Source organism: Acipenser ruthenus, chromosome 4, assembly GCF_902713425.1.
Source record: "Acipenser ruthenus chromosome 4, fAciRut3.2 maternal haplotype, whole genome shotgun sequence".
Taxonomy (NCBI): domain Eukaryota; kingdom Metazoa; phylum Chordata; class Actinopteri; order Acipenseriformes; family Acipenseridae; genus Acipenser; species Acipenser ruthenus.
In genome coordinates, this window is record NC_081192.1 from 90363004 (window position 1) to 90390034 (window position 27031).

The window sequence follows — 27031 nt, forward strand, 5'->3', positions numbered from 1 at the left end:
CTAATTGTGCTTGAAAACAATATTTAAAGTCTAACCACCTGGTGTTAAAAAGAAGAAAAAAAACTAACTATATTAAAAAGTCTGTGCCAGATACTAGTTATAACAGAATGAAACACTTTAAGAACCGCTCACATTTTGCTGGGGTTCTGCTGTTCAGTTAAAGCATAGACGTTTCAAAACAGTGGAATGATAGTTAACAAAAGGAGATCTGGTAGACGAAAAAAAAACAGAAGAGAAAGAGAACAGCACCAGATTGAGTGTCATGAGGGACGGATGTTCAAGGAAGGTTCATCGAGTTTCAGGAAGAAAGCAGTTTATCTCTAAAAATAAATAACAAGATGAAGAAACATGGCAAGTGTTGAATGCAAAACAATTAAGGATATATGTTTGAAACACAATTCCTGCATATATATATATATATATATATATATATATATATATATATATATATATATATATATATATATATATATATAGTTAATTGTATTTGTTATGTATTTATTTCGTTGAAATATTTAAAGTTATAGAAAATGCAATAAAAAGTATGAATCATTATAATTTAGGAATTCAATATTGAGTATATTGGGTGCTATATGCCAGTTAAAACAATTTAAGGTTTTCTATTTCTGAACACTTGCTGGTCGTTTCGGACCCTGGGGCAATAGAAAACGTAAATTGAATGACCTTACTGAAACTAGAAAGTCATTGACTACCTACAAACTTAAATTAATATAACTTCTGTAAACATTTTATATTCTTACTATGCGTGTGTGTAAATGTGTGTTGGATATTAATATTTTTACATTCTCCTATACTGTACATGGAATAAAAAATAGCAACAGGGAAGAAATTGCTACCCAAATTGTTTGGTGTTAATTAAAAATAGATACTAAATTGCATAGTCTCAGGAACTACAGTATATTCAGATGTTATCGGATAGGGCCATTATTTTGAGTCAGAAATAATATATAGGTTATTTGAGGTCGAGAAGGCGTGAATTTCTTCATGAGTGTTAATACTATCTATCAAGTTAAGTCCAGTCCCATGCTTATCTGGCCCTATAGTTCCATACAGTATTCTTGTAGTATTACAGAATGGATACCTCTGCCGATGGTCTTTTTTTCATAAGCTTGCCCGGAACATTTCTGCTATGTTTACAGCCAGTAAGTGGCGTGGCTGTGATTACATTTCCTGTAGGTGATTATATCAAGACCACGGAATTGTTGTAACCCATAGTACTGACTCTACTAGAAAACCTGCACGCGCAGTCTTCTGCGCAGCAAGTGATACTATCAGAGTGCTTTTTTGGGGACTGTTATTTTATTGATACGTTTTTTTTCTGGAATGGGTGTGAGTTTTCAGTGATATTTTGTGATTTGTTGTATTTTGTATGTATTTTTTTAATCATTTAGTTGTTTTCACCAAGACATTAAGGCATGTTGCTGATTTTTTTCATTATTCAGACCGTGATTCATTCAGGCTTCAGCGAAGTTCCCAGCTGCGAGTACTACCTAAACAGTAAGTAAAATAACCAGGAAACATAACTGTCCTTGGCTAATAGATCGTTAAATAGAATATCTTGCAAACTATATTGTTCCCATATGAATAAAAGTGATATAGTATTGCAAAAAATGTAAAGACAAAATCCAGTTTTATTCCTTGGGTGTTTTAAAGTAGTCTCATTGATTTAGAACCTTGCGTGTGTACTACTACTAGTTGTGCATAGAGTTAGGTGGACATTCATCTGTGCAATATATTACTGTATTATTATTTCGTTATTGAATAGTATACGTTAAAGTATATCTCGAGACAAAACCTGTTACAAAAATATATATATTTTTTTTGGGAAGGCAGAGCAAGGGAAGTGAGATTTAGTCCTTCTGATATGCAAACAATAAATCTGCCAGGTTTCTTGTTACAGACAATTCTATGCGCCTTACACATTGTAAAATAAAGTTGTAAATGTTTTAGCAGGACGAAGGATAGGGTTGGAGGGATGGGTGCTCGGCCCATTTGTTCCAATGTGACATGTAAAGCATTGACTGGCATTTTGGTATCTGAAAAAAAAAAAAAAAGCTTATCCAGTTCTGATTAAACTTTATATTAACATTAATTTCAAATGGTGGGGGTATATGGTGGTGTAATTCAGTCATTTTAATATACTTTACCATAATAATAACATTTAATTTGCTTACCTAATGACATCCAAATAGCACTTATCCAATGTTCATTAAAATATTAATTGCCATTTCCTGTTCTATACTATTCTGTGCATATTGTTAATATGTATGTCACAGTCATCAGCATTTTCATCATACTGATAGCTCTAATTTAAAATGTACAGCCATGGTGAGGGGTGTATGTTACTGACATACTAAGTGATAACAATGGAAGACACATTGTACTTGTTATTAGTGAATAGAGCACAAATGGCCTGTGGTTTCCTTAAAAATGTCAGTGGTGTCTTAACTTGTTGAATGGCCTAATTGTAACAGGAATCATTATGTTTGCATTAACTTGAATGTTTTTTGTTGTTTATTTGTGTTCAGAACGTGTGGCTGGTGTATTTCACTATGATCATCACAGTCGATATAGCCTCACATTCTGGGAAGCCAAGGCTGTTTGTCAAAGGAACTTTGGTGCCACGATGGCTGACAGACAGCAGATGTATACAGCATACAAGGCGGGACTTGAAGAATGTCGGGCAGGCTGGATCTCATCTGGAGAAGTTGCATATCCCAGAGTTAGTCAACATTGGAGGTGTGGTCAGAACCAAACTGGTGTCATCACATATGGAATCAGGAAAAATCTGCTAGAAAAATGGGATGTGTTTTGTCACAAAGATGATAATGACTGCTCAGCGTACCGTATTTTATTCCCTAATACACAGACACCGAAAGAGGTAAAAACAGAAGAGAATGGTGTTCTGAAAACTAATGATTTTAACGCTAGCTTTACTGCAAGCGATGACTTGAAGTATGTGTCAGTGGCAGCAACAAATTTACAGAATAATCATATTGTCCAAGACACAGAACAGTTTGATCAAATACTTATTGATGCAGCACCTTTAAATGATTTTATAGAAAAAACTGTTCCGACTGAGGGTCCTACTGGAACTACCAGAGGAAAAGATGGGACCTTACATTTTCCAACCATCTTTGATGAAAATCAGGAACTTAGATTTGACAGCCATACACTAACAGAGGTCCCCCTGCTATCAACAGAAAACTATTCAACAACCTCAGAAGTAGAAGGAATAACTGAGGAATACAGCATTGAAACCAATAAAAAGCAAACAAAAGACTCATCATCTTTAACACAGCATCACCTAGCATCACCTGAAGTGATTATAACCAGCACCCAACAAAGTTTAAACAATCCTGCAGAAAAAGTAGATGGCAAGGCTCTGAATAATTTTTTTGCAAATACTATCACTTCCCAGGTAACAGATGTGCTTTCCTTGAGTACCAGAATCTCAGATGCGAGTTACAAAAGTTATGCAGAACTAACACAAACTCAAACAAATTACACTCTAAGCACCTCTACAAGAGAAGATGTCCTGCAAAGGACCAAGACTCCATACTCAAATAGTTTTACTAGCATGACTGATACATCAACATTAAACTCTACAGCTGCACCAGAAAGCAAAACTACTTTATTCACAACCCAGCATACTGAAGCAGCCACAACGTTTTCTACATCAGAACGTTTTGACAATCAGAGTTCACTGAAAATAAAAGGACGTGGTGTGCAGAACTCAGTAAATAAGGTGCTTCCATCAACTAACGTTAGCAAGTCAGAAGATCACAACTTGCGTTTGTTGCAAAAGGGAACAGCTGCATATAGCACATCTATTTTACCCAACTTACCTACAAAAAAAGAGTTTTCCCTAAATAACTCATCACATCCTAATACATTTAACCCAACTTTTACTAGCCAGGATATACAGTCAAGTAACAAAGTGCACCTGAAAGGAAGTCCTGCTACCCAAACTACGGAAATCAATGCTTTACCTGCTTATGGATCAGTGACAGCAGTATTTAAATCAGTTTTAGCCACCACTGTCAGTTCTGACCACCAGCCTTTAAAACTAAATACAGAAATGGCAGAAAACAAAGAACAGGAATCAGTTGTCCACCTGCCAGTGGATTTTACAGATTCTGCTAGTAATATGTCTATGAAATATAATGAATCTATAAGAAATACACAGTCTTATGTCTCAACAACAGTATCTGATACGAGACAGCTAACAGAGTTTACAACCTTTGCTAAAAGGTTTTTATTCAAACCAGTGGAACCAACAAAGAGTAGTTTTTTCTACCTAGCTACTGCTAAACCAAAACACATAGAGGGCAGTGCAGATAGACACACAGGTTATGCAATCTCTATTTCAGAAAACCAAGAAATAGGAAATTCAGAGCAAACAGGAAATACCATGGATAAGGCAAAGATAAAAATAAATGCTAGTGGTAAGATATCTAAAAACAATGAAATGAAACCCGGGCTCACTACAGAAAACAGTGAAGCTGAAGAGCTGGTTACACCAAGCTGGCAACAAGTTCCAACAACAACCAGTTTTAACAGTCGCGACTCAAATGATCAGATACTGTATAAAGATGGTACACAGGCATCTTTCATGAGTAAGCAGAATGCTGAAAATACTCTTGCGGCCGACAAAAGGGTAGATTCAAGCACATCCACTCCTGGTGACAGAAGGCCAACATTAAAAGCAGCCCAGGGAGCTTCACATAATGAAACTTTTTCTAGTGCTCATCATGGATTGTATGCACACACCCAAGAGCCCCCCATGCCTGTTTCTGATCATTTTCAAGAGGTGCCTGAAGACAGGGAAACCTTGCAAAGCAGTTCCATGGTTGTTGGTGACCATTCAAGCAATATGGCTACCAGTACCAGTTTAAAAGCATTTCATAACAATCTTTTCAAGTTCAATAAAGGTATTGAAATCACTTTGAGCATAACTAAACCATTCACAGCTATTGCACACAATGAAAGTACTACCAGCAGTGCACAGAATTCCACAGGGCCTGTATCGGAGCACACAGGAACTGGTAGTGTGTCACCTTCACCATTGTTTAACAACAGAGCGATCACTTCTAAAGATGGTGAGGCACTATATAAAATACACAAGGACCATATGAGTTTGTCAAAAGATAATGCAAGTGCAATTGTACAGGATGAAGTTATTGTAAGATTTTTAAATCATTACAAGCAGACTTCATCAGCAATATCTAGTGACACTCCTACAAAGAATCCTGAACTTGATGATCAATCTGTTATTTCTCGCCCGAGATATATAGAACAACAAGAATTTGCTCTGACACATGGCTCTTTCCTGCCCAAACTATCATCGCAGGAAATCCTGGATGGAAAAACAGCACAGAATATTTCCACCGTGAGATCGAGAGAAGATTCAAAACATGATGCGTCTACGCTGAATGTAGTTAAGAAAGGGAACATATCTCTTGAGACCATAGTTAAAAGATTGGACGCTGTTAACAACAATACAGAACATATCCAACTGTCAACACACTGGGATAGAACCCCAATCACAACTGTACCTGTGATAACAGAAGGTAGCTCTCTACTTTCAGAAGAGTCAGCAACTAAACGAAGTCACAAAGGGAACAATGAATTCCAGGCTGGTAATGATGAACTGAACTATGGAGGAGAATCATCCACCATGAAGCCTACCAGGACGACTCTTGATCAAAGAGACTTTACAGCTGAATTAGAGGAGAAAACCATCACAGAATCTAACAGTGAGTCACTGCAAGCTTCACCATCATCTTCTCCCACTGGTGCTTTCCCTGAGTCTCACTCTTCTCAACCAGAAACTGTGACAGCTTCTCCTATGACTGATGGAAGCACAATTACTCATGTTCCCACATCAATGCCATCTTCAAATGTACAATCAGGTAAGAGGCTTTCATATGTACCGGTATTATCATTTACAGTGAAAATAAGAAAATAAAAACAATGTGCATAGTTAATATGTATGCATGTGTGACAGGGTAAACCCCGCCCGCCCTTGTGTGTTATTTAGTATTTGTATTTAATGTATTATTATTTAAATGTCTGGTTTGGTATTTTAAAAACACAATGTTTTGTTACTGTTGTTTTACAGCATGGATGGGGTTAAAATTTCCCATCTATGCTAAACCCGTGCATTATGTGACCCTCTCCAGATTGATGAATTTATTGCTAAACTGGAGACGGTCACATGTATAAAAACCCGCAGCTTTGGCTGAATGGGGTTAGTGTGTTCAGAGGCGGAATGAGAGACCAGGCTGAGGTTTTACACCAGCACAATACTTGTTTGTTCCGTGTCTGTTTATTTTGGCCACTGTGCCGTTTTGTTTGTATTGTGAAAGTGTTTTGTTTAAATCTTTTTTTTATAATGAAACTCGTGCACCAGCATTCAACCACAGTACTGTGTCTCTGCACTTCCTGGTCTGACATCACACACAAGCTATCCTGTTCAAAGCATGGTATACAAACATTTCCTGCTTTCAGCTCAGGATACACCAGTATGAGTTTCTAGAATCATTATTATCTTATTAGTTTAAATGAATGGGAACCACATCCAAGATTTGTTCAATGGTTTATCATTTTATTCTTCTTTGGATGTAATTTAAAGAGTATTGGCAAATTAAAGTATCTTTCATCGAACCAAAATATGTTCGTGATACTAACTCAGAGATATGTTTTTTAAATGATGGTCTTGTCAGAGACGGCAGATATCTTGACCCTGTTGTGCTGGCCAGATTACTTTCTGGCTTGTATCCATTCACCAGGCTCTGTTATTTGGGCCCCTGTAGAGTTCCTGTTGCTTATCACAATACATTACAAACAGCTGTGGGCTTAGTCCCACTTGCGACTGGAATTGTGCTTTCCTGTAGTGGTTTTCTACAAACATTGCCAATCCAAAAATATCTGGTAGACTGTCTTGATGGACACGTTGGTCAATGTACACATGGGGTTAAGGGGCGAAACGATTGATATCACCCCCTGTAAAGTCACTTTTTCCCATGATTGTTGGTGAATATTCACACAACTCTCACACTGCTTATATAGGTCTTGTAGTGACAATACTGTATGTCATGGGGCCACATTCATTTGTATACTTTGCAAGCTAAAATACTTACATTTCTTATGACAGTCAGTGTAACCAACCATGGGAAACTACCCATGATATCTACAGTACAATACACATGATCCACAATGTGCACAGGACTTTGACTCTCTGTAGAGTCACCCTTTTTATGTAAACTTTATATATTACTACACAACAAACCTACAGGACATACAACAGCACTGAACCCATAATTATAAAAACACATTCAAGATACAATATTTTCAAATGCATATGCATTTTTGAAAACGTGGCTGTTTTATATTTAAACTCTTACTTTCTAGCCAGAAATTACAATATATCCATTAGCAAAGTGTGTCTGGTATTGCTATGAAAATCTGATTTATGCAGCGAATTAGGTGTTAACTGCATGGAGATTGGATAGACAAAGTACACTTAAAGTTATTCTATGACTTTTGTCCAACTTCAACAGTCGCTGTGCGTATATAGGCACTTTGTGTTGTGTTTTTGCAAGAACAGAATCTGGAATCCCAATGAAAGTGAATATAATTATGTTTCAAATCTCAGAAACAAAATAAAACTGAATTGGGAAGAGGTTGTGTGTGTATAATAAATGGTAACAGATTAGAAATCAATCCAATAGCAGGTCAACAGTCATGCTGCTTTGCGTGTGTAGTCTATTCCTCCAGAATGTTCTGCCTTGAGCTGTGAAACACACTGTCAGAGAGAAGTGGGTTAGGCCAGTAACGCCAGTAACGGACCCTGCTGAACTCATTAAGCTTCTGGGTGTCTTAGGGATACTGCCAAAGGAAATCATTCAAACGGCATAAAAACACATAAAAATAATTATTTGCACAGAGAATTGAGAACAGAAAAAAAAGTTATTGGTGTTGAGATGGAACACCACTCAAGTTCAAGACGCATCATGATTCTGCAAATGTTACAGACTGCAGGGGATCTACATCCAGCTGCTCTTTAGATCATTAAAATAGGGCAAAAGTTATAAAAAACAACAATAATGTACTATTTAGTGTACTGGTTTTGTATACTCTGTCAAGGCATTTGTTTTAGACAGCTTTCTTGGCTTCCTTTTTTGTCTCCTTCTCCTTGTGGTGTTTTCCAAGGTATGTATTACCTCATAAATACACTAAGGAAATGCTATGGACACCCATTGATTATTCTGGTGGTAGCCCCAGGAGAAAGGCCAATGCAGGGTTGTAAAGTTGCAGATTTTATTATCAGTAAGTAGGTGTCATTACAGTAGGTGGTACTGGAGCACGTAGTACTCAGCGCTCGTCTCCCTGTGTAGGGTCTGTTTCACTTGCTGTGACTGCTGAGTACCACAGAGGGACCATTTTAAATGAAGCTGGCTTTTAGATCATTTGAGTAGACCCCACTCATTGTATTCTTTGGTCCCACAAATAATAAGCAAGTTTTCCCTCTCTTCATTAGTTTTGTTAATGTTTTGTATAATACCTTTCTGTGAAATCTGAAAAACTGGTTTGTCTAAGACTCGCTCCTCTTCATTCTTAAATTCCATATTGATTCATATCAGCAACAAACATTGCTTACACACTATTAATTAATCATGTTGGGGGCTGGTGTTGGCTTAGTAGGAAAAAGCATCTCTATGCATTATGGAATTATTTTGTCAGCTACTACTACTTCAAGATTCCCAGGGCTGATTTCCATTTTAAAGACTTATCGTCCGCACACATAGACGCAACATACGCAATGCCTGGCAGGAAAAATTATCTGACTGCTTTGTTACGTAATGTAACCAATCATTTCCTTTTCTATCAGCTTCATGCGGTGGGGTTCTCAGGGGAGTGATGGGAGAGTTCCAGAGCCCCGGGTTTCCTCAGTCTTATCTGAGTGACATGGACTGCACCTGGGTGATCGAAGCACCAGTCGGACACATCGTCCACTTGGACTTTCACTCCCTGGTCCTGGAGGAGCACCGAACCTGCCAGTATGACTATGTGATTGTGTACGATGGCAGAGGAGCTGCAAAGCAGGAGCTGGGCAGGTGACAGTGACTGGGATTCATTTAAACTAGGATGGCTGAGACTGAGCTATTGTAAATATTAAAGGTAGTTTTAAATAGGAAATCTCCAAAAATATGATATCTATTATAGTGGTGATTGTTCACCTTTGTATACCGGTATTCGACTGGATTGTTTTACTACAGGTAGACCAGCTGCCCCCCAAGTTTCATAGTGAAATGAAATGAGATTTAAAGGATTACATGGTGCGGATATAAATGAGGCACAAATGTGCTAGGTAGTATTCACAACAATCTAATACATGTTTGAAATGACAACTCAATTGTATACTCATCAGTAAACTAATTCTACCAGGTTTTGTGGCTCAGAACTGCCCCCGCAGCTCAGAGCAACATCCAATGCTATGATGGTGGTCATGAAGAGCGACTCCTCTGTGGAACTAGATGGTTTCTCAGCCCAGTTCAGTACTGTTAAATCACTAGCAGGTAAATATACTGGATGTCAAATTTTCCACACTCTCAACAAGAGATAAGGGTTATTTTTCAACAGCATGTAAAAAGAGAGACTAGTTAAACAATTTGCCAAATAATTTTTTTTATTTTCTCACTAAACTTCATGCAGTCCTTACAGGTCAGATCAGCCTGAGAGGAGGGATGAATCGATTTGAAGGGCTGGTAGAAGTGGAGTACGGGGGGCACCAGGGAGGAATTTGTGCCAAACAATGGGACAACAGGAATGCAGCAGTGGTTTGTCGGCAGTTGGGATTCTCTGGAATGGCTTGGGCTACCAGGTACTACAGAAATTACAAATCATATTATATATACCGCACTGGTATTTATTATTTACTGTCTTGGAAAGATCAGGAACCTCCACAGCAGTAAAGCTCTATAAACCTCACAGAGTCAAACATTGGCTAGGTGTCCTTTTTGGTTTGTGGCTTAAATAGTGCTTCTTAGATAACAGAACGTGTTTTATATAGTAAGTAGCTAGTATATCAGCCTATTAGTATTTGACTGGACTAAGCATGTATTTCCTGATGATATATAGATGATATATAGCTAATAAAAATAATGATTACCAATTAGCAGGATTAAACTGCGGGAAGGGGATTTACCGGTGAGCATCTCATATGTGAAGTGCAGTGGAGATGAAACCTCTCTGGATGGCTGTGAGGTCAAGAGGGGAGTAGAATGTGGGACAACTGAGAGAGCTGGAGTCCACTGTCAAGGTGAGCTATTGGGTCTGACAGCTGCACTGTACCCTAAGCTAAGCAGTTCAAATGAAAGTTACAAAATAATACCTATTGACAGTACATTTTAATTGATAAATTCATACCGGTTTTTGCTGTTTGTGTCTACACTACCTAAGGATTCTAAGAATTCTCTGATCTTCTATCTTTGCTGTATTTTAATCATAGGTGACTGCATTATTCACATGAAATCTGGCAAGGGAATTTTTAGCTCTTTTGGATTGTGTTGGTCTTACACAGATTGTTCATGCTCCGACACATAGCAAAGGCCACACGTTGGATTTCGCTATCACTAACTGCTGCCCTCTTGCTTCTCATCTGACTAATCTAGGCTTGGGCATATCTGACCACATGGCTAGTTTATTTGATTTGGAACTTCCTGTCTCTCACTTTATCCCTTCACGCACACATTCTGTTCTTTCTTCACTCTCTGTTTTTTCTGTCTCTGGCACATTGGAGGAAAAGGTTCAGCTTTTCAATAGCTCCCTAGTAAGTACTCTTGACACCCTGGCCCAGTCAAGTCTGGTCTATCTCCTATACTCGCCGTGCTCCATACCGTCCAACTACGCTCTATTAAGGCTTGTTGTCGTAAAATTGAGCGTAGGTGGCAGGACTCTGGTTTAACTGTACATCTGCACTCATGGAAGGAGTCATTGGTTGAATATAGGGATGCTAGATCTAGCTATTTCTAACCAAACATAGCTTTGGATAACTTTAATAATTTTTGGCCCATTTCAAATTAGCCCTATCTTGCTAAAATATTAGAACGTGCTGTCACATTGCAATTAAATTGCAACCTTACTGCAAATAAACTCTACAAACCTTTGCAATCCGGTTTTCAACAACTGCACAGCACTGAAACTGCCCTTGTTAAAGTTACTAACGATCTTCTTATGGCAGCGGATTCAGGTGCATTATCAGTCTTAATTCTTCTGGATCTTAGTGCTGCATTTGACACTGTAAATCCTGATATTCTACTTGACAGGTTAGAGAGTTTGTTTGGTATCTAAAGAAATCAGGGATTTTAAATCTGGCTTAAAGACTTACTTTTTTAGAAAGGCATTTTTGTGAATGTTTTTATCTTCTGTGTTTCTTTGTTGTTGTGATTTGTGTTCTTCTTGCAAAGTGCTTTGAGATGATTGCTTTTAAAGGCACTATCTAAAATAAAGTTTATTATTATATTAACAATTTTTTTCCTATTTTCTTTTTTTTTTCAAAGCTGCCGTTGCCACAGTGTTGAACATTTGTATGTCAGAAACCGTTTGAGGTGACTTCATATTTCCAGCATCATATAAACCCTTCTTGCTAAATGTGTTGTTGACCATGAAGTTGACCTCTGACCTATAAAGGCTGCCATATTGAGGCCATTTGACTGCATAGAGACAGTACACTTTAGGTTAACATCTTAAGACAGCTGTATTCTTTGATTTTCGTACTTAAGTTCCATTACAGTGTTGCCCAGTAAAAATTAACCCTATCACTGCCGCATTGCTTTAACCTCTGGCCATTTCAATTACACAGACCACATGCTATGACATAGGGTCTATATAGTTGGTACACGGTTGTATTCTATGATTCTCTCATTAAAGTTCCATTGCAGGTGGTGTGCAGTGAACAATTGCTGTTACATCTCGATATGTCAACGACACAGATCTTTATTTTAGTTAAAGACTTGACTAAGTAATGTCGCTCATGTATTATGCACATGTGTGTCTGTGCATTTGCTGGAAAATTACTTGCATATTACTTGAATATGAATCATGATTATTTGTTTAGGCCATCCTTTATTACAAATGATCAGAATCAGGGGGTATAAGGGGGGGTTTGTCCATCTTGCATAAGGAAAAAAAACAAGTTTGGGAAAGATCAGGAACTTCTGCAGCATTAAAGATGTTATTACATATAGGTTCCTGATTCAGAAAATTGCAATGGTGTACCTTTAAAACATTTTTATCTGACTAGCTTTCATTCAGTCTTTAAAACCATGCAAAACAAAATTTGCTGCATTTTCTTAAATTTCAGTTTACTGTACTTGTTCTTTGATACCAATCAGTGTAATAAAACTATTGTCTTTGCCTCTTTCTAGTTCTGGAGTCATGCTCAGCCTTGAGGAATGCAGGTGTCCTGGAGTCTGGGACCTACGTTATTGACCCTGATGGAGAGGAACTGGGGGTTGATCCCTTCGCTGTCCAGTGTGACATGGACATTGAGCCAGCAACAGGTCAGATTCACAAAGTATTTAATCCAGTGCTGCATTTTCACCAGTTTTTCCTGAAAGAAAAGCCAAATTAACGGTGTACATCATTACAGACAGCTTAAAGGTTAACTGCATGCATCTTATAAAGTTAATGACAGTGCCAATATTCAGAGAGCTGGAAGGTTTATAATACATTCAGTTCACAATCCGCTGTGGTTGTTTTACACCGTTTGTGTTTTTTTAACCAGCATATAGTGAAAAAACACACAAATCTTGCATAATCTTAAAGAATACAGGGAATAAAAGAATAAGTGGGGTAAAAAATATAACAAAAGAATGTCTAGTCTGTCCATAGGCCAGTCATCAGGACAGCTATTATAATGTTGTATCCCTTTTAATAGTAATAATAATAATAATAACAGTAATAAAATAATAACAACAACAACGACAATAATAATGATAATGATACACATGTATTGAAAGGGAAGGTGAAATGCCATTCTGTTGTATTTAATGCTACAATATAATGGTGTCTAAGGATACAATATTAAAACATGTCTGAAACCGACAGGCTGTTATATTTCTTACATCGGCTGCACCCCAGATTACACCTTTTGCGAGCAGGAGTTTGTACTGGTTGATGTCGTCAGGAATACACAGCAGTAATACACTCATAGACTGACATTCCCCTCACTGCTGCACACAACGTCAGGGAGACTGCAGCCTTGCTGTCTGTAGTTTAGCCCAGGGGAACTCTTGAGTGAGAATAGGTGCATCCACTGACGTTTATCGGTGTGCACCATACTGCTCCCTGACCGGAAAGAGTGAAAGTGCTAATTCTGGCACGGGAACAAGAATGTAAACACTACAACCAAACTTCAGGATAGATCAGAGTTGTCCAAAGCTGTTCATAATCCCGAAAAAAGCACTGAATGTTATTCTGGATGATAGGAAACAACACAGCAAGGCCCAATACATCTCACAGACATTGTTATAACACAGATATGTGTGATACTGGCTCTTTAAACACAGTCGTGGCTCTAAACTTTAAAACATGACTTTAAAACTGATATTCAGAGTTTGCTATATAAACTGGTCTCTAGCCCATATACTCCTCCATACAGTATATTGCACTGTATAACAGGAACTGTAGGCTGTTTTGAAAAAGGTCTGAAGCTGTAATAGTGGTTGTGTTATGAAGTACTGCTCGGTGGAGTCTTCATGTGGATGAAATGATTGTTTCTTCGAGTTCAGGTGTCACGGTGGTGGGTCATGACTCAGAGGGTCGACTGCGTGTTGCTCCCTGTGAGGAGGCTGGCTGCTATTCCAGACATATTATATACAACCAGGCATCGATAGACCAGCTAAGGGCCCTGACGGAGGTCTCTGAGTCTTGTGAACAGTTTGTTAGAGTAAGTATCAGCATTGATTATCATATAGTAACGAAGTATGTATTTTTCAGCTTTGCTTTCATACTTTGTTTCACAGGTATTAGCTGTGTTTTCTAGTTTGTTTTTCTAGTGGAAAACATACACTTAGCAGATAAAACTGCAGTAATGCTTATTATGTTAACATTTTTCACAAACCAAAGAACCTTATGCATAAAATGCAATCCATGTATAAAATGGAGGATCATTTTTGAAAACAGGGATATTTATTTACAGATTTGCTAGTGTAAAAAAGTAGTGGATTTTGTCATTTCCATTGAAATTCGGGCCTTACTGTACGTTTCTGTAAAGCAACTGAACATACAACATACTCAGTGCCTACTTTGATTAAAACTATGGAGAGAAATCAGCTAATGTGACACTGTTCAATAAGCTTAGTTTATTCCAATTCTTATCTGAATAAAAACAATTAAATACAATAAAAAATATAGTTCTATGTGAAGACAAACTCAATAAAGACAACAATAATACTTATAATTAAAAATAAATAGACAACTACTGTACTGCACACATAACTGTACTTTATGGGAAATATGTTTTTAAAACACAATGTAAAATGATAAAAAGTACAGAAGCCACCTGCTATAATACAAGACATGTGTGTGAATGTACAGTATAGTGAGTGTAACTGGTGAATGCCTGCCCACAGTTAACATAATTTCCCTGTTGTTATTTCAGCTGGAGTGTCGCCATATCCGCTTTTTACAGGAGGGCTGGGGGTGGTGGGTGTCCAGAGATGGGAAGAAAGTAAACTCCTGGGGTGGTGCCATCACGGACAGTGGGAAATGTGGCTGTGGAGAAAGAGGTGGCCTTAACGAAGGGTTCACGTTTGGGCTCAGAGCAAGAAAGATGTCAGGCCTGGTGTCTACTGTTGAAGAATTAACCCAGGAGATCCCTTAGTTACGGTCATTCTTTGTGATCTTGAGAGCTGATCGCTTCTGTCTTCACTATAAACGATTCCCATAGTAAAAGTATAGCAAAGTGTAATGAAGCATAGTGAAAGCATAGTAACTAAGGAATGGCTTAACCAAGTTTCCTCACAGTTTGATGAGCAGTTCTCAGGAAATTAACATGTGTAATGCATACAATGGCTCCTCCACCATATCCATGTCCCCAGGGACAGTTATTCCTTACATGAAATAATATCAAAATGCCAAGTGAAACAGTAAGATATTACCTGAAGGAAAAGCAATCAAACTTTATTAAATTTAGTATTGTGCCAGATTTCATTTTTTAAAAATGAAAATATTTTTTATTTCAAAACTGATCATATGAGGTCCTTCTCAATTAAAAAAAAATCCTATTTTAGTCTTGTATAAATGTGTTAGGAAGGCATTACTGTAAGTGCAGGGTCCTTTAGCTCCATTTTGATTGGAGAAGGAAGCCATGAACTGAATACATCAATAAGAACTAAGAATTAGTTCTTCTTATAATGCCTGATTCTCATTTTTAATGATGTGTATTTGTGCCGATAGGAGACTGTGACCGTGGATTATCTACATGCAACTGTGATGCGAACGATGAAGTGTGGAGGTCTGATGAGGGATTGCTGACAGATGCATCCTCTCTGCCAGTTCAGGAAGTAAGATTTGGCGACACAAGAGATATACCGGTAGAGATGGCGTTTCACAGGATAGGCAAGCTACGCTGTAGAGGACAAAGTAAGATCCCACAAGTATTAATTTGTATACATGCAGGCCAGAATTATATGCCCATAATTCAGTACTACCTTACACACCTTCCAAGGAATACTTTCCTGTATAAAATATTATAATTATTACAGAGAAGTGTTGACTGAGGGTGCAGCTTCAGACCACCAGAATGAATTTCACACTGGCATCAAAACATAGCAATCACCAAAATTGCAAACTTCGAGAATATTTTATGGTATATTCTTTCTATTTGGGAAATAATGGAGTCTCTTTAATTTATTACTTAGTAAAGGCACCAGGTAAGTGGTGATATGGGCTTGCATGCCTTCTTTTAGTCCAGATTTGATTGGCTGTGCTGATTAGAACTAATTAAACAAGTTTGTCAGCCACTGTAAATTCAAAATCAGAGCTATCAGTGTGGGGAAAATGTGAATGACCATGTCATACTGTATGTCAACAATATTACATAATGTAGAGTAAGAATTAGCAATAAAATAGAAGTGATTTTCCAGATATATGCAAAAGAAATTGTAAAGTGTGACATACATACTGGGACATACATTACATAATAATTGGAGGGAAAAGGTTTCCATTAGGCAGAATAGGCACCATAAATACTGACGCTATATTTATAAATAACACCATAAATAAGGGTTTATATGGTTTAGTATAATAAATGTGAAACTCTTTATGAATCCAGACACCTCTTTTCTTTAGTATCACTAACTGGTGCATAATAGAATAGAACTTTTGGGTTCCACCTCCATTTGATTTGTCTTAGAACACATTTCAATGAAATGTTTGTGAAAGTTTAACAGGAATTAAAAAGTTTGGTGTTTTTATTTGAAAATCCATTGAACTTTAAAATGGTCAGGAACACAATGTGGCCGTAAGTACTTCCCCATGTCTCCCCCAGAGCAGAGAGAGGCCAGGCTCTTTTACAATGCCAAGTTTCCCAGCTGTTGCCAATTTTTTGACCCCAAACGAAAAGTGGCGCCCAGGGAAAAAAAAGGAAGTATGTGGGCCCTGGTGAGCCGTGCTTTGTGATCAGTCACTAAATACCCTTCCTGCAGTCTGCTTTTGAAGCTAAGCGATTACATTGCTCTCTGCAGATGTCCTGATTACAAGTCTGGAGAAAACCCAAAAAATCATCATTAAAATTACTTCCTCAGCTTCTCCAGCAGAAGTGTTTGCAGAAGCATGTTGCATTGTACTGCATAGACTATTTTATACTTTCACCTCTGCAGGCTTATACACAAGTTGAAATAAACATTAAACATTTTGGATTGGAACACTTGCCATAATGGTCAATAGGATATAAGACCACCATGGTGATCGGTCAGGATTGCACTGATTCGAACTGGTAGGGTAACCATGTGGGTCAAAGTTCACTGCGACAGTTTGGGACGCAATGGAATGTGCTTCCACAAAGTATCAGGAAGTAACTACTAAAAATCTATCTGTAAGAATTAGCTTTCGGACAGACAAAGTTCTTTTGGATAAATAGACTTTATTAGGTTGTTGTGGAGCTGGTAACCTGTCTTGCACACAGATGAGCATAAAAGAAAACACTTTTTAACTCACAGTAAAACAACAAAACAGCAATCAAACTAACACTAGTAGTGTGCTACTGCCCATGTGCTCCACTATCCAGTGGCCAGCCTCCTCTTCCCTTGGAAGCAGGAACTGCTGGCTTTCATACACACCCTGTTAGTCACATAGAAGTGAATAGTGCATACTCAAATAATAATTACATCAGAAGAAAAACAAAATAAATGAGTCATTTTCCTTTTGTTTTAAATTGGTCATGTGACCCCTCATGCCCTATTCCTTTTTACTGTAACAAAAACAAAAAACAGGGATTCAAGGAAATGTGTGTATGTGTATGTGTGTAGGCAGAAACTAATTTCAGAGACAGATACCCTGTCACAGTGGCCGGGGGGGGTTGCGGGAGGGTGGAGGGGGCACACAGGCCATGGCCCTGGCCGTGACGTCTCCGTTCAGCCCCATTCAGGAACCCCCTCCCCCACAACACCACGCAAGATTAGAAAGAATTAGCAGCATGATTATTGGAGCCGCTGAAAGATTTTTTTGTGGCACAACAGTGTTATGTCATTTTCACTGACTGTGTGTAATTCAACAAGAGCATTGTCCTAGGCTACAAATATGAAGTGTGGAAATAAATCAATTACTGACAACGAAGCAGCAACTACACACCAATATGTAACTGAAGAAACTGAATCCGAACCAGTCTTGATGACTTCCACAATTACCGCTGTAGTGTGTTCCTCCGAATGTTGTATAGATCTTATCAGGCCTTGCCAACTAGTGGACCCTACGATATTGTAAACAACAAAGACGGTAAAGCAACGGGAGCGTCTCAGCAAACGGTGCAGTGTAAATGATTTAAAGACTGGCTAAAACTCTGTGCAGTAAGGGGAAAACTTTTTTGTACATATTGTCGGTTCTGCACAGCTAAGGGTTTAAACGTTAACAAAAACACGGAGAGGGCATTCACAGTTGATGGTTTCCAAAATTGGAAAAATTCGGTTGAATCCTTTAGACAACATGAAAAAACTAAATAAGAACATAAGAAACATAAGAACATAAGAAAGTTTACAAACGAGAGGTGGCCATTCATCCCATCTTGCTTGTTTGGTTGTTAATAGCTTATTGATCCCAGAATCTCATCAAGCAGCTTCTTGAAGGATCCCAGGGTGTCAGCTTCAATAACATTACAGGGGAGTTGGTTCCAGACCCTCACAATTCTCTGTGTAAAAAAGTGCCTCCTATTTTCTGTTCTGAATGCCCCTTTATCTAATCTCCATTTGTGACCACTGGTCCTTGTTTCTTTTTTCAGGTCAAAAAAGTCCCCTGGGTCGACATTGTTTATACCTTTTAGGATTTTGAATGTTTTAATCAGATCGCCGCGTAGTCTTCTTTGTTCAAGACTGAATAGATTCAATTCTTTTAGCCTGTCTGCATGTGACATGCCTTTTAAACCCGGGATAATTCTGGTTGCTCTTCTTTGCACTCTTTCTAGAGCAGCAATATCCTTTTTGTAACGAGGTGACCAGAACTGAACACAATATTCTAGGTGAGGTCTTACTAATGCATTGTAAAGTTTTAACATTACTTCCCTTGATTTAAATTCAACACTTCTCACAATATATCCGAGCATCTTGTTGGCCTTTTTTATAGCTTCCCCACATTGTCTAGATGAAGACATTTCTGAGTCAACATAAACTCCTAGGTCTTTTTCATAGTTCCCTTCAGTATCTCCCATATGATATTTATAAAGCACATTTTTATTGTCTGCAGCAATACTTTACACTTTTCTCTATTAAATGTCATTTGCCATGTGTCTGCCCAGTTCTGAATACTGTCTAGATCATTTTGAATGACCTTTGCTGCTGCAACAGTGTTTGCCACTCCTCCTATTTTTGAGTCGTCTGCAAATTTAACAAGTTTGCTTACTATACCAGAATCTAAGTCATTAATGTAGATTAGGAATAGCAGAGGACCTAATACTGACCCCTGTGGTACACCTCTGGTTACCTCGATCCATTTTGAGGTTTCTCCTCTAATCAGTACTTTCTATTTTCTACATGTTAACCACTCCCTAATCCATGTGCATGCATTCCCTTGAATCCCTACTGCGTTCAGTTTGAGAATTAATCTTTTATGCGGGACTTTGTCAAAAGCTTTCTGAAAATCTAAATAAACCATGTTGTATGCTTTGCAATTATCCATTGTCAATGTTGCATCCTCAAAAAAGTCAAGCAGGTTAGTTAGACACAATCTCCCTTTCCTAAAACCATGCTGACTGTCTCCCAGGATATTGTTACCCTATAGGTAATTTCCCATTTTAGATCTTATTATAGTTTCCATAAGTTTACATATAATAGAAGTCAGGCTTATTGGTCTATAGTTACCTGGTTCGGTTTTGTCTCCCTTTTTGTGGATCGGTATTACGTTTGCAATTTTCCAGTCTGTCGGTACAACCTGTGTCAAGAGACTGTTGCATGATCTTGGTTAGCGGTTTGTAAATAACTTCTTTGAGTACTATTGGGAGGATCTCATCCGGCCCAGGGGATTTGTTTATTTTAAGAGCTCCTGGTCCCTTTAACACTTCTGCCTCTGTTATGCTAAAGTTATTTAAAATTGGATAGGAACAGGTCGACATGTGGGGCATGTTGTCCAAACGCAGATTTCAAAACAACTAAGCATTGCAATACAGCTAGATTCTCAACTAAAGGCCCAACTGACTTATTGAAACAACTGACCTCCCTTCGTTACCTCATGTATCAAGGAGTAGCAGTAGAAGGGCTTGATGCCCACAGTGGAAATCTGTTTCAGCTTTTGCAACTACATGCTGAAGACTGTCCATATCTCTGTTGTTGGCTGAATGACAAAAATGACATGTCAAAAATGCAAAAAATGACATGATTTTATTGGTTTAATTAGCCAGCCTCAGACTCACTCGGCTACTATCTACAGTCTTCTTAATGACATTCTAATACGCTGCAACATGCCACTCCGACTGTGCAGGGGACAAGCATATAATGGTGCAGCAAATATGTCTGGTCACATCCGTGGTGTTGCAACACAATTCAAGCAACAAAACCCTGCAGCCATTTATATTCCCTGCCTGGCACATTGTAGAAACCTGTGCCTACAAGATGCAAGTAAAAGGTGTGAAGCTGCTTGAGTGCTTTGGACCTAGAGTTAGAGGTGACTCACCTTATCAAGTTATCCCTGAATCGAACCCACTTGTTTGAAACATTCAAGAAAGACATGTCACCAGAGACTCAAAACTTGCAAACTCTCTGTCCTGCACGATGGACTGTCCACACAGGTGCCGTGATCGCGATCCTTGACTAAAGGTGCTTTTCATCTGTTTGTCGCATAAAAAATTATTTACGATCAAAAATAACACAGAAGAGACTTAATGTGTGGGTACTGCCATAAGGACACCCTCACCCTGACAGATATGACCTCAACTGCATCAGAGTTTGCACAGAGGAATACAAACAGAGTTTCTTTGGAAAGTTTGGCCTTTAACCTGCTATCTGGGTGTGTTTTCGCTTCCATTCTATTATATTCCAGATAACCATGTTAAGTGTTGTAGTGAGTAACCTCTCTAAGATATTTACATTTCCCATTTAAAATATTTGTCGTTATATTATATAAACTTTTCACTAGGTAAGTTACTTATTGCTGCCCTGATATAACGTGTCTTTATTAGACTGGCTTCAAAACGGTAAAATTAAACATTGGTAATTAAAACATAAATAAAAATAAATGACATATTTATGGTTAAATATGTCAATTTATTTATGGTTAAATACAATGTTATTACATCAACATAAAGCAACACAACATACTATTTCAAAGCAGGAATTGTTAAAATAAACTTAAATCAGAATTTACCATCTAATAATGTAATTCAGCCGTACCACCTTAAATATGGCGAGTGTTAGTAGGCTACTATATGGAAAAAAGCTATGGCCCCCTAAGTTCAAGTGGAGCTATGCAGCCTTTGCCCTGTCACACTATCTTTTTACTCAGGCCTTTTCTGACTAATGAGATATGTGATACTGATAAGAATGCAAACATACTTTTAAATGACCAATTAGTAGTTAAAGTAATTTAAGTAGGACAAAATGGATTTTATTTTTGAATGGCTGTTTTTTTTTTTACAGAGAACAGAGTACCAGTGCTTGAGTCTTGTGCAGCACTCAAAGAGGAAGGCTTTGCTGAATCAGGACGCTATGTCATTGATCCTGACGGAGTCGGACAAGGAGTCTTCCAGTTTGAGGTTTATTGTGACATGACCTCAAACCCCACGACTGGTAAAACGTTTCAGAAAATGGAAGCCTAGCAGAAAGATAATTTAACCATGTTTAGGTTTTCATCGCCCACCTGCAACCACCATACATACTATATTTCCAGCATCCCTTGGTTTTGTTAAACAGTATGTATTTGAGCCTCATTTGTCTGTTTCCTCTGATGCAGGTATCACAGTGGTGAGTCATGACAGTGAAAGCCGCATGCGTGTCGCCCCTTGTGAAGAACAGGGCTGTTATGGCAGAGAGCTGAAATATGAAGCAGATTTGATTCAAATAAATGCGCTTACTAGAGTTTCTAAATCCTGCCAACAGTATGTCAAGGTGAGATCTTTAAATCCATTAAACTCTATCATACCGTCATGTGGTAGTGTGAGCTCCCCCTGGGATGTGTTTGATGGCACTGCTGAGCTGCCCACTTCCCCCACTTTCTCAATGCAGATTATTGTGTGTGTGTGCATGCCTGGATAGAGTTACATTCTGGCCCCACCTGGTGGCCAACTCCAAGTTATATATCTGCCAAGTTTAATTTTACTTCAAAAGTGGTTTGCGAGTTGGCACCAATCTGTTCAGAACGATCTGTTCCATAAAGCCTGCTCTGGTCCATCACTCTATTTCACCATACTGTTCGTATAACCCAGGTCCTATATTTTAGACCCCAAAGTACACGAATATCAGATCAGTGGCACACAGTTGTGGTTCTTTCAGTCCAGTCCAGGACCAGGGTCATCATTATTTAATTGCACACCTACGTTCTATCAACACCCAGGTTCTATTGACTGTTCAATTCAACACTTATGGACATGGTTGGAAAAAAGTTCCTGGACTGGTATGTATTAAGTAAAGAACCACTGGGTCAGATAATTAAGAGGTTCTACAGTAAAAGCATTTTTAAGTTGGCCAATATTGCAAACAATTGTCCAATTTTGTATTCAGCACTTAGTATAGACATCGTTATTTGAGATTCCATCGTTTGAGTCCGGTGGCCCGACCACATAGGTCATGCACAGCAGCAAACGTTCTCAGTTGCTGCTTGGTCGCCAAAAATGTCGATTTTGTTATTATTATTATTATTATTATTATTATTATTATTAATTTCTTAGCCGACGCCCTTTATCGCCCTTATCGGCTTTATAACTTGAAACAATCTTTTTTCAAATATTACAGTTGCTGTCTTTTCCGGATCGCATAAAAATGTGTGTTACCATATGGTCACAGTGACACTCGGGTTAGGAGGGTTACGAACAGTAGAAGTGCTTTTTTATTTTTATTGTCTAAGACCTCACTTATGGCTCTCTAGGATTATTCTGTTGTTCTGGGATCTGCTAACCTGCTTCACCTCTTGCACACAGATGAGCATAAAAGAAGACACTTTGTAAATCACAGTAAAACAGCAATCAAACTAGCAATACTGGTAGTAAGACAGTAGTCTAGGAGGTTGACAGTGCAGGTGACCCTTGATATACTTGAGGCTGAAGGGGAGGATGCACAAGAGCTCTATATAGAACCACCTGATCTGTTTAGGAAGAGATTTCTTTCTCACTTCAAGCATGTGCAACAACTTGACTTTGACGAATCATTAGTTGGGCGACCAGCTACATCGCGTGGGAGCACTACCCACTCACGGGTGTCCGTCGAGATTCGGTTTGACAGACAGGACCACCTTGTCATTCCCACTGAAGAGCACAGCAAGTGCTGAGTTGGAAGGTGCCTTGACAGGTTCTTTCCATTCCATACTCAGTAGAGAGCTATGGAAAATGATCTTTGATTACATATTTGCCTAGTGGGACCAGGCTATATTAAGAACTTTTTTTTTCAAACTCATTTTAGATAAGTGTTTTTGATTGTTTTAAAGTACAACATAAAGGATTTTTTTTTTTAAATGAAGTCGGGTTAATTACGGTATCAATCTCTCGTCAAATGAATTTAAATGTTGGCAAACAGAAACAGAGTAGCTCAAGAGATGTGTTATTTTTTATTTTTTTCTCTCACAGCTTGACTGTCGACACATTCGTTTCATTCAGTCCGGTTGGGGGTGGTGGGTCTCCTGGAATGGACAAAAGATGTTTCACTGGGGAGGGGCTGAGGTCAACAGCAGTAGCTGTGCCTGTGGAATGACAGGTATTTGTATATTTGGTGTAGAATTCACAATTTTGAAATTTTTTTATATTAAAAAGCATAACAATTATAGTGACATCATAGCAATAGAAGGCTACATTATAACAGCACGTTGTAGATTTTTTTGTTTGTTTTCCTGTTCAGGCACATGTTCTGGTCCAGCGAGGCTCTGTAACTGTGACAGTAACGATCACATTTGGAGAACAGATGAAGGCTATCTGCGGGGTAAATCATTGTTGCCAGTGAAGTCTGTGCACTTTGGTGACACACAAGACGCTCCTTTAGAAATGGCCTTTCACACCATTGGAAAATTGACCTGCAAAGGAAAAGGTAAGATTGTGAGAAGAGCTTGGAGTTACGAGCCTACTGTGAGTCAGATTCCCTAAGCTGTGTAACTGGAAACCACTTTGAAAGATCCTTCAGCATCGTTCAGATTGGTTCTCCTGTGAATATGCCTTATATGCAGAGGTTTATCTCTTCAATCCAAAATCCTTTCTCTGAGGACTTCTCACTTCAACACTTTGCCCCCAGCAAAAAACGGAATAACATTGCCTTTATATTTAAAAGTGATTGTAGCTAACACAATAATTCCATACATCTTACCTGATGTGCACTTCTGTTTGATATATAGGTCTGAAAGAAACACGCTACATGTATTTCTGTTTTAAAAACATGTTGGGCCCTATGTATCATAGGATCATAGTGTTTGCTGTAATTTCGTTCATTTCAAATATTTTTTTTTTTCCCAAGGGATGTATTGTTTGTACATCGTTTCTTTCTTTCAGAGCTTTTTTTTTTTGTATGGTTACGGCAATACCTTTTGTACAACTCGAAATTGTTTATATACATTGCAATAACAAAAGCTCAATAAATCTGACCCATCCGCTCGTTACCAGCAGAATAAAACTATAAATGGCACTATCAAAAGCTACACACAGCACAGGTAGGTTACCATGTCACACTTGATTATGAATATCACTATCTCTACCACCTCTGCCATGTTGACATTTATTGTAAAAATTGAATTGTAGAAACTCCTCTGAGTACAGTGCTCTGTTGCAAGTCATTGGATAGCATCTGACGTTGATTGGAGGATCTTAATGTAACCGAAAGCGTTGCTTAAATGCCATACCATGTTAATCCAGGGATGTGTTACGTGGTTTAAACAAACCAGGTCTGGCTTCAGGAAGATCCTTTTGTACTTTGTGTTAGGTTCAGTGTCAGTGTCTATCCTTTTCTGAAGCCTTCATACTGTTAATGACTCTGAAAAGGTTGTGGCTTTATTTATTTATTTATTTATTTATTTATTAATGGAAATAAATCATACATTAACTGAAACCAAAAAAAAATCATATTACTGTATGCATGTGTCAGAAAGAAAAACATTCCCAACTTAATGAGAAACTTGACCAGTTACCACCAGTTACGCCAGTAATATACTTGGGTAAGTTTTTACCTGAACAAAAATACATTTATGATCCACAAAACACATCATACATTATAAGTAAGTAACAAGGACACATATGCAAATAGGGTGAACGAAACATCACATGTAAATTAACTTTAATGAGTTGAAAAATGCTCGCTTCAGGAACTAAATGAAAGAAGCTAATGAAAACATCATATTATACATTATGGGTTGTGCTGTGAAAGTTGAAAATAAAATTAATATATGAAGGAAAAAATGATGATACATAGGGCATGATATGCGGTACTACACTTGGTTAAAGACACCTGTTTGCAAGCTGTGCTTTCAGTTAGTGTTGCACTTGTTCTGTCATTTCACCTGGCACTCTCCCCACCCCTTCAATGGCTTCTTTCCTGTCATTAACCAACCAGCTGTTTCCCATATTGACTGACATGCTTTGTTGACCAATTACCAAGGAAGTGCAAGTGTAACAGATTCTCTAACAAGGCAACTGATAACTTTCTTTAACCTAAAGTAAAAGATAACATGTTTTAAAAATGAAAATACATCTTTCCTATAACATGCGTTTCTTTCAAGACAGCACATTTGAGACCTACAGTACGTAGTTAAAGAAAGTGCACAATACGTAAGATTTATTGAATTATTTGACTAAAAACAGTAACAAATACAAAGAGAGAACATCCTGGACAGTGATTGAGTAATATGTTTGTCAGGAATACATTGACACCTGTATTGAAAATCCACCTAGTCTTATCAGCCAGTAAATCCAGCAGCTGTTTTTGTTATCACCAGGTTGAGACCGACATATGGATTCAGCATCCATACATGTCTTATACCTTTGGTGACCAGTTAGTGTAGGTGCCACTGTCCTAACATTTTTTCCTTTCTGAATTACACAGCTTCATGCAAAAGGCTTTAAAGAATGCATTCTACAGCACAGTGGATCCTGTGCATAAAGGACAAGCTGTAGACGTCTCCTATCAAGAAACAGCTCACAATATAATCCTTCACTGCTTAAACAAAGTTCAGAAACTTCATTATATAAATGACTTTAAAAACTGTGTTTCCAGGTCCACCAAAATGAATTGTAACCACCATGTAGGTTTTGCTTGTTGTAATGATATGCTCACAAAGTTTTTCATGGATGCTATGGCAGGTGTTAACTCGCTTCTTTTCACAGAACACTTCTTTGACTGACCAGTGGAAGGTTGTATCTTGGTACCTGCACTATTCATACTTTTACAAAAAATGTATTATATGTACTTTGACTGTAGGTTGTTGTGATCACACTTTATGATTTAACAGTGACACATGGTTAGTTAAACTATAAATGGCTGTATCTTACAAACTTCAAGGAACAAAAAAATATTGTAAAACACATCTTTTATACGTCTATTGTTACTTTCATCTGTTTTTTTTTTTTTTTTTTTTTTTTTTGGACCTGTGGCTTGCTCCCAATTTAACTATAGATTGTTGTGCGGGTAAGTAATTGTACAACATACAGATTCTTATGTAAAAGTTTTTTTTGTGTGTGTACTTAGTCATCTATCCTGGAGCAAATAAATAAATAAATACATAAATAAATAAATACTAAAAAATGAAGCAATTCATGTTAGGACATTGGAAACTTCTGAACAAATGCCCATGCAAAGTTTCATTAAATGCTGATAAGCGATGCTCAAGAGAGAAAAATGGATGCAAGACTGAAGATTATCTGGGGGGCCTGTAAGAGACTTGTGGTGGCATCCCAGACTCTTGTCTTAGACACTGAAGAGTTGGAACCTGGAACCTCTGAAATAAAAAGTGAAACCATTCAAACTTTATGATTTTGTGTGTTTGTGTGTGGGAGAGGGGGAAGGCACCACTTTAAAACAGTTTATACATGTACTTTTAAGGCATAATAGTTTAAAATAGTCAATAGTCTCTAATACTGTTACAATTACACTTGACTCTGAGTAAGCCACACCAA

General features: G+C 37.9%; 1 protein-coding gene across 4 annotated transcripts; it reads left to right on the forward strand.

Annotated features, from left to right (window-relative positions):
• The first annotated feature begins 1228 nt into the window (after nucleotides 1-1228).
• On the forward strand, nucleotides 1229-26885 carry LOC117399888 (versican core protein-like). 4 transcript variants are annotated; one of them, XR_009328562.1, is made up of 16 exons: nucleotides 1230-1518; nucleotides 2550-5936; nucleotides 8918-9143; nucleotides 9475-9605; nucleotides 9742-9910; nucleotides 10206-10348; nucleotides 12456-12590; nucleotides 13821-13978; nucleotides 14693-14819; nucleotides 15490-15675; nucleotides 21372-21521; nucleotides 21685-21839; nucleotides 23510-23636; nucleotides 23778-23963; nucleotides 25962-26713; nucleotides 26765-26885. XR_009328562.1 is itself a non-coding variant. In XM_033999320.3 (15 exons), exons 1-15 carry the CDS (start codon nucleotides 1437-1439, stop codon nucleotides 25979-25981), a joined length of 5382 nt encoding a protein of 1793 aa, XP_033855211.3. In that variant the 5' UTR covers nucleotides 1230-1436; the 3' UTR covers nucleotides 25982-26885. The 4 variants fall into 4 exon arrangements, 3 of the variants coding, with proteins under 3 accessions (XP_033855213.3, XP_033855211.3, XP_033855212.3); XM_033999320.3 differs by having other exon boundaries at nucleotides 25962-26885; XM_033999321.3 differs by having other exon boundaries at nucleotides 10209-10348; nucleotides 25962-26885.
• Nucleotides 26886-27031: the final 146 nt, after the last annotated feature.

Excerpts from the sequence above, each read along its gene's own strand:
- LOC117399888 (XM_033999320.3), top strand. The coding sequence starts at position 1,437 with ATGTTGCTGATTTTTTTCATTATTCAGACCGTGATTCATTCAGGCTTC. Across the intron at positions 14,820-15,489 it reads ATGTGGCTGTGGAGAAAGAG|GAGACTGTGACCGTGGATTA; the intron begins GTGGCCTTAACG and ends TTGTGCCGATAG. Across the intron at positions 21,840-23,509 it reads CCTGCCAACAGTATGTCAAG|CTTGACTGTCGACACATTCG; the intron begins GTGAGATCTTTA and ends TTTCTCTCACAG.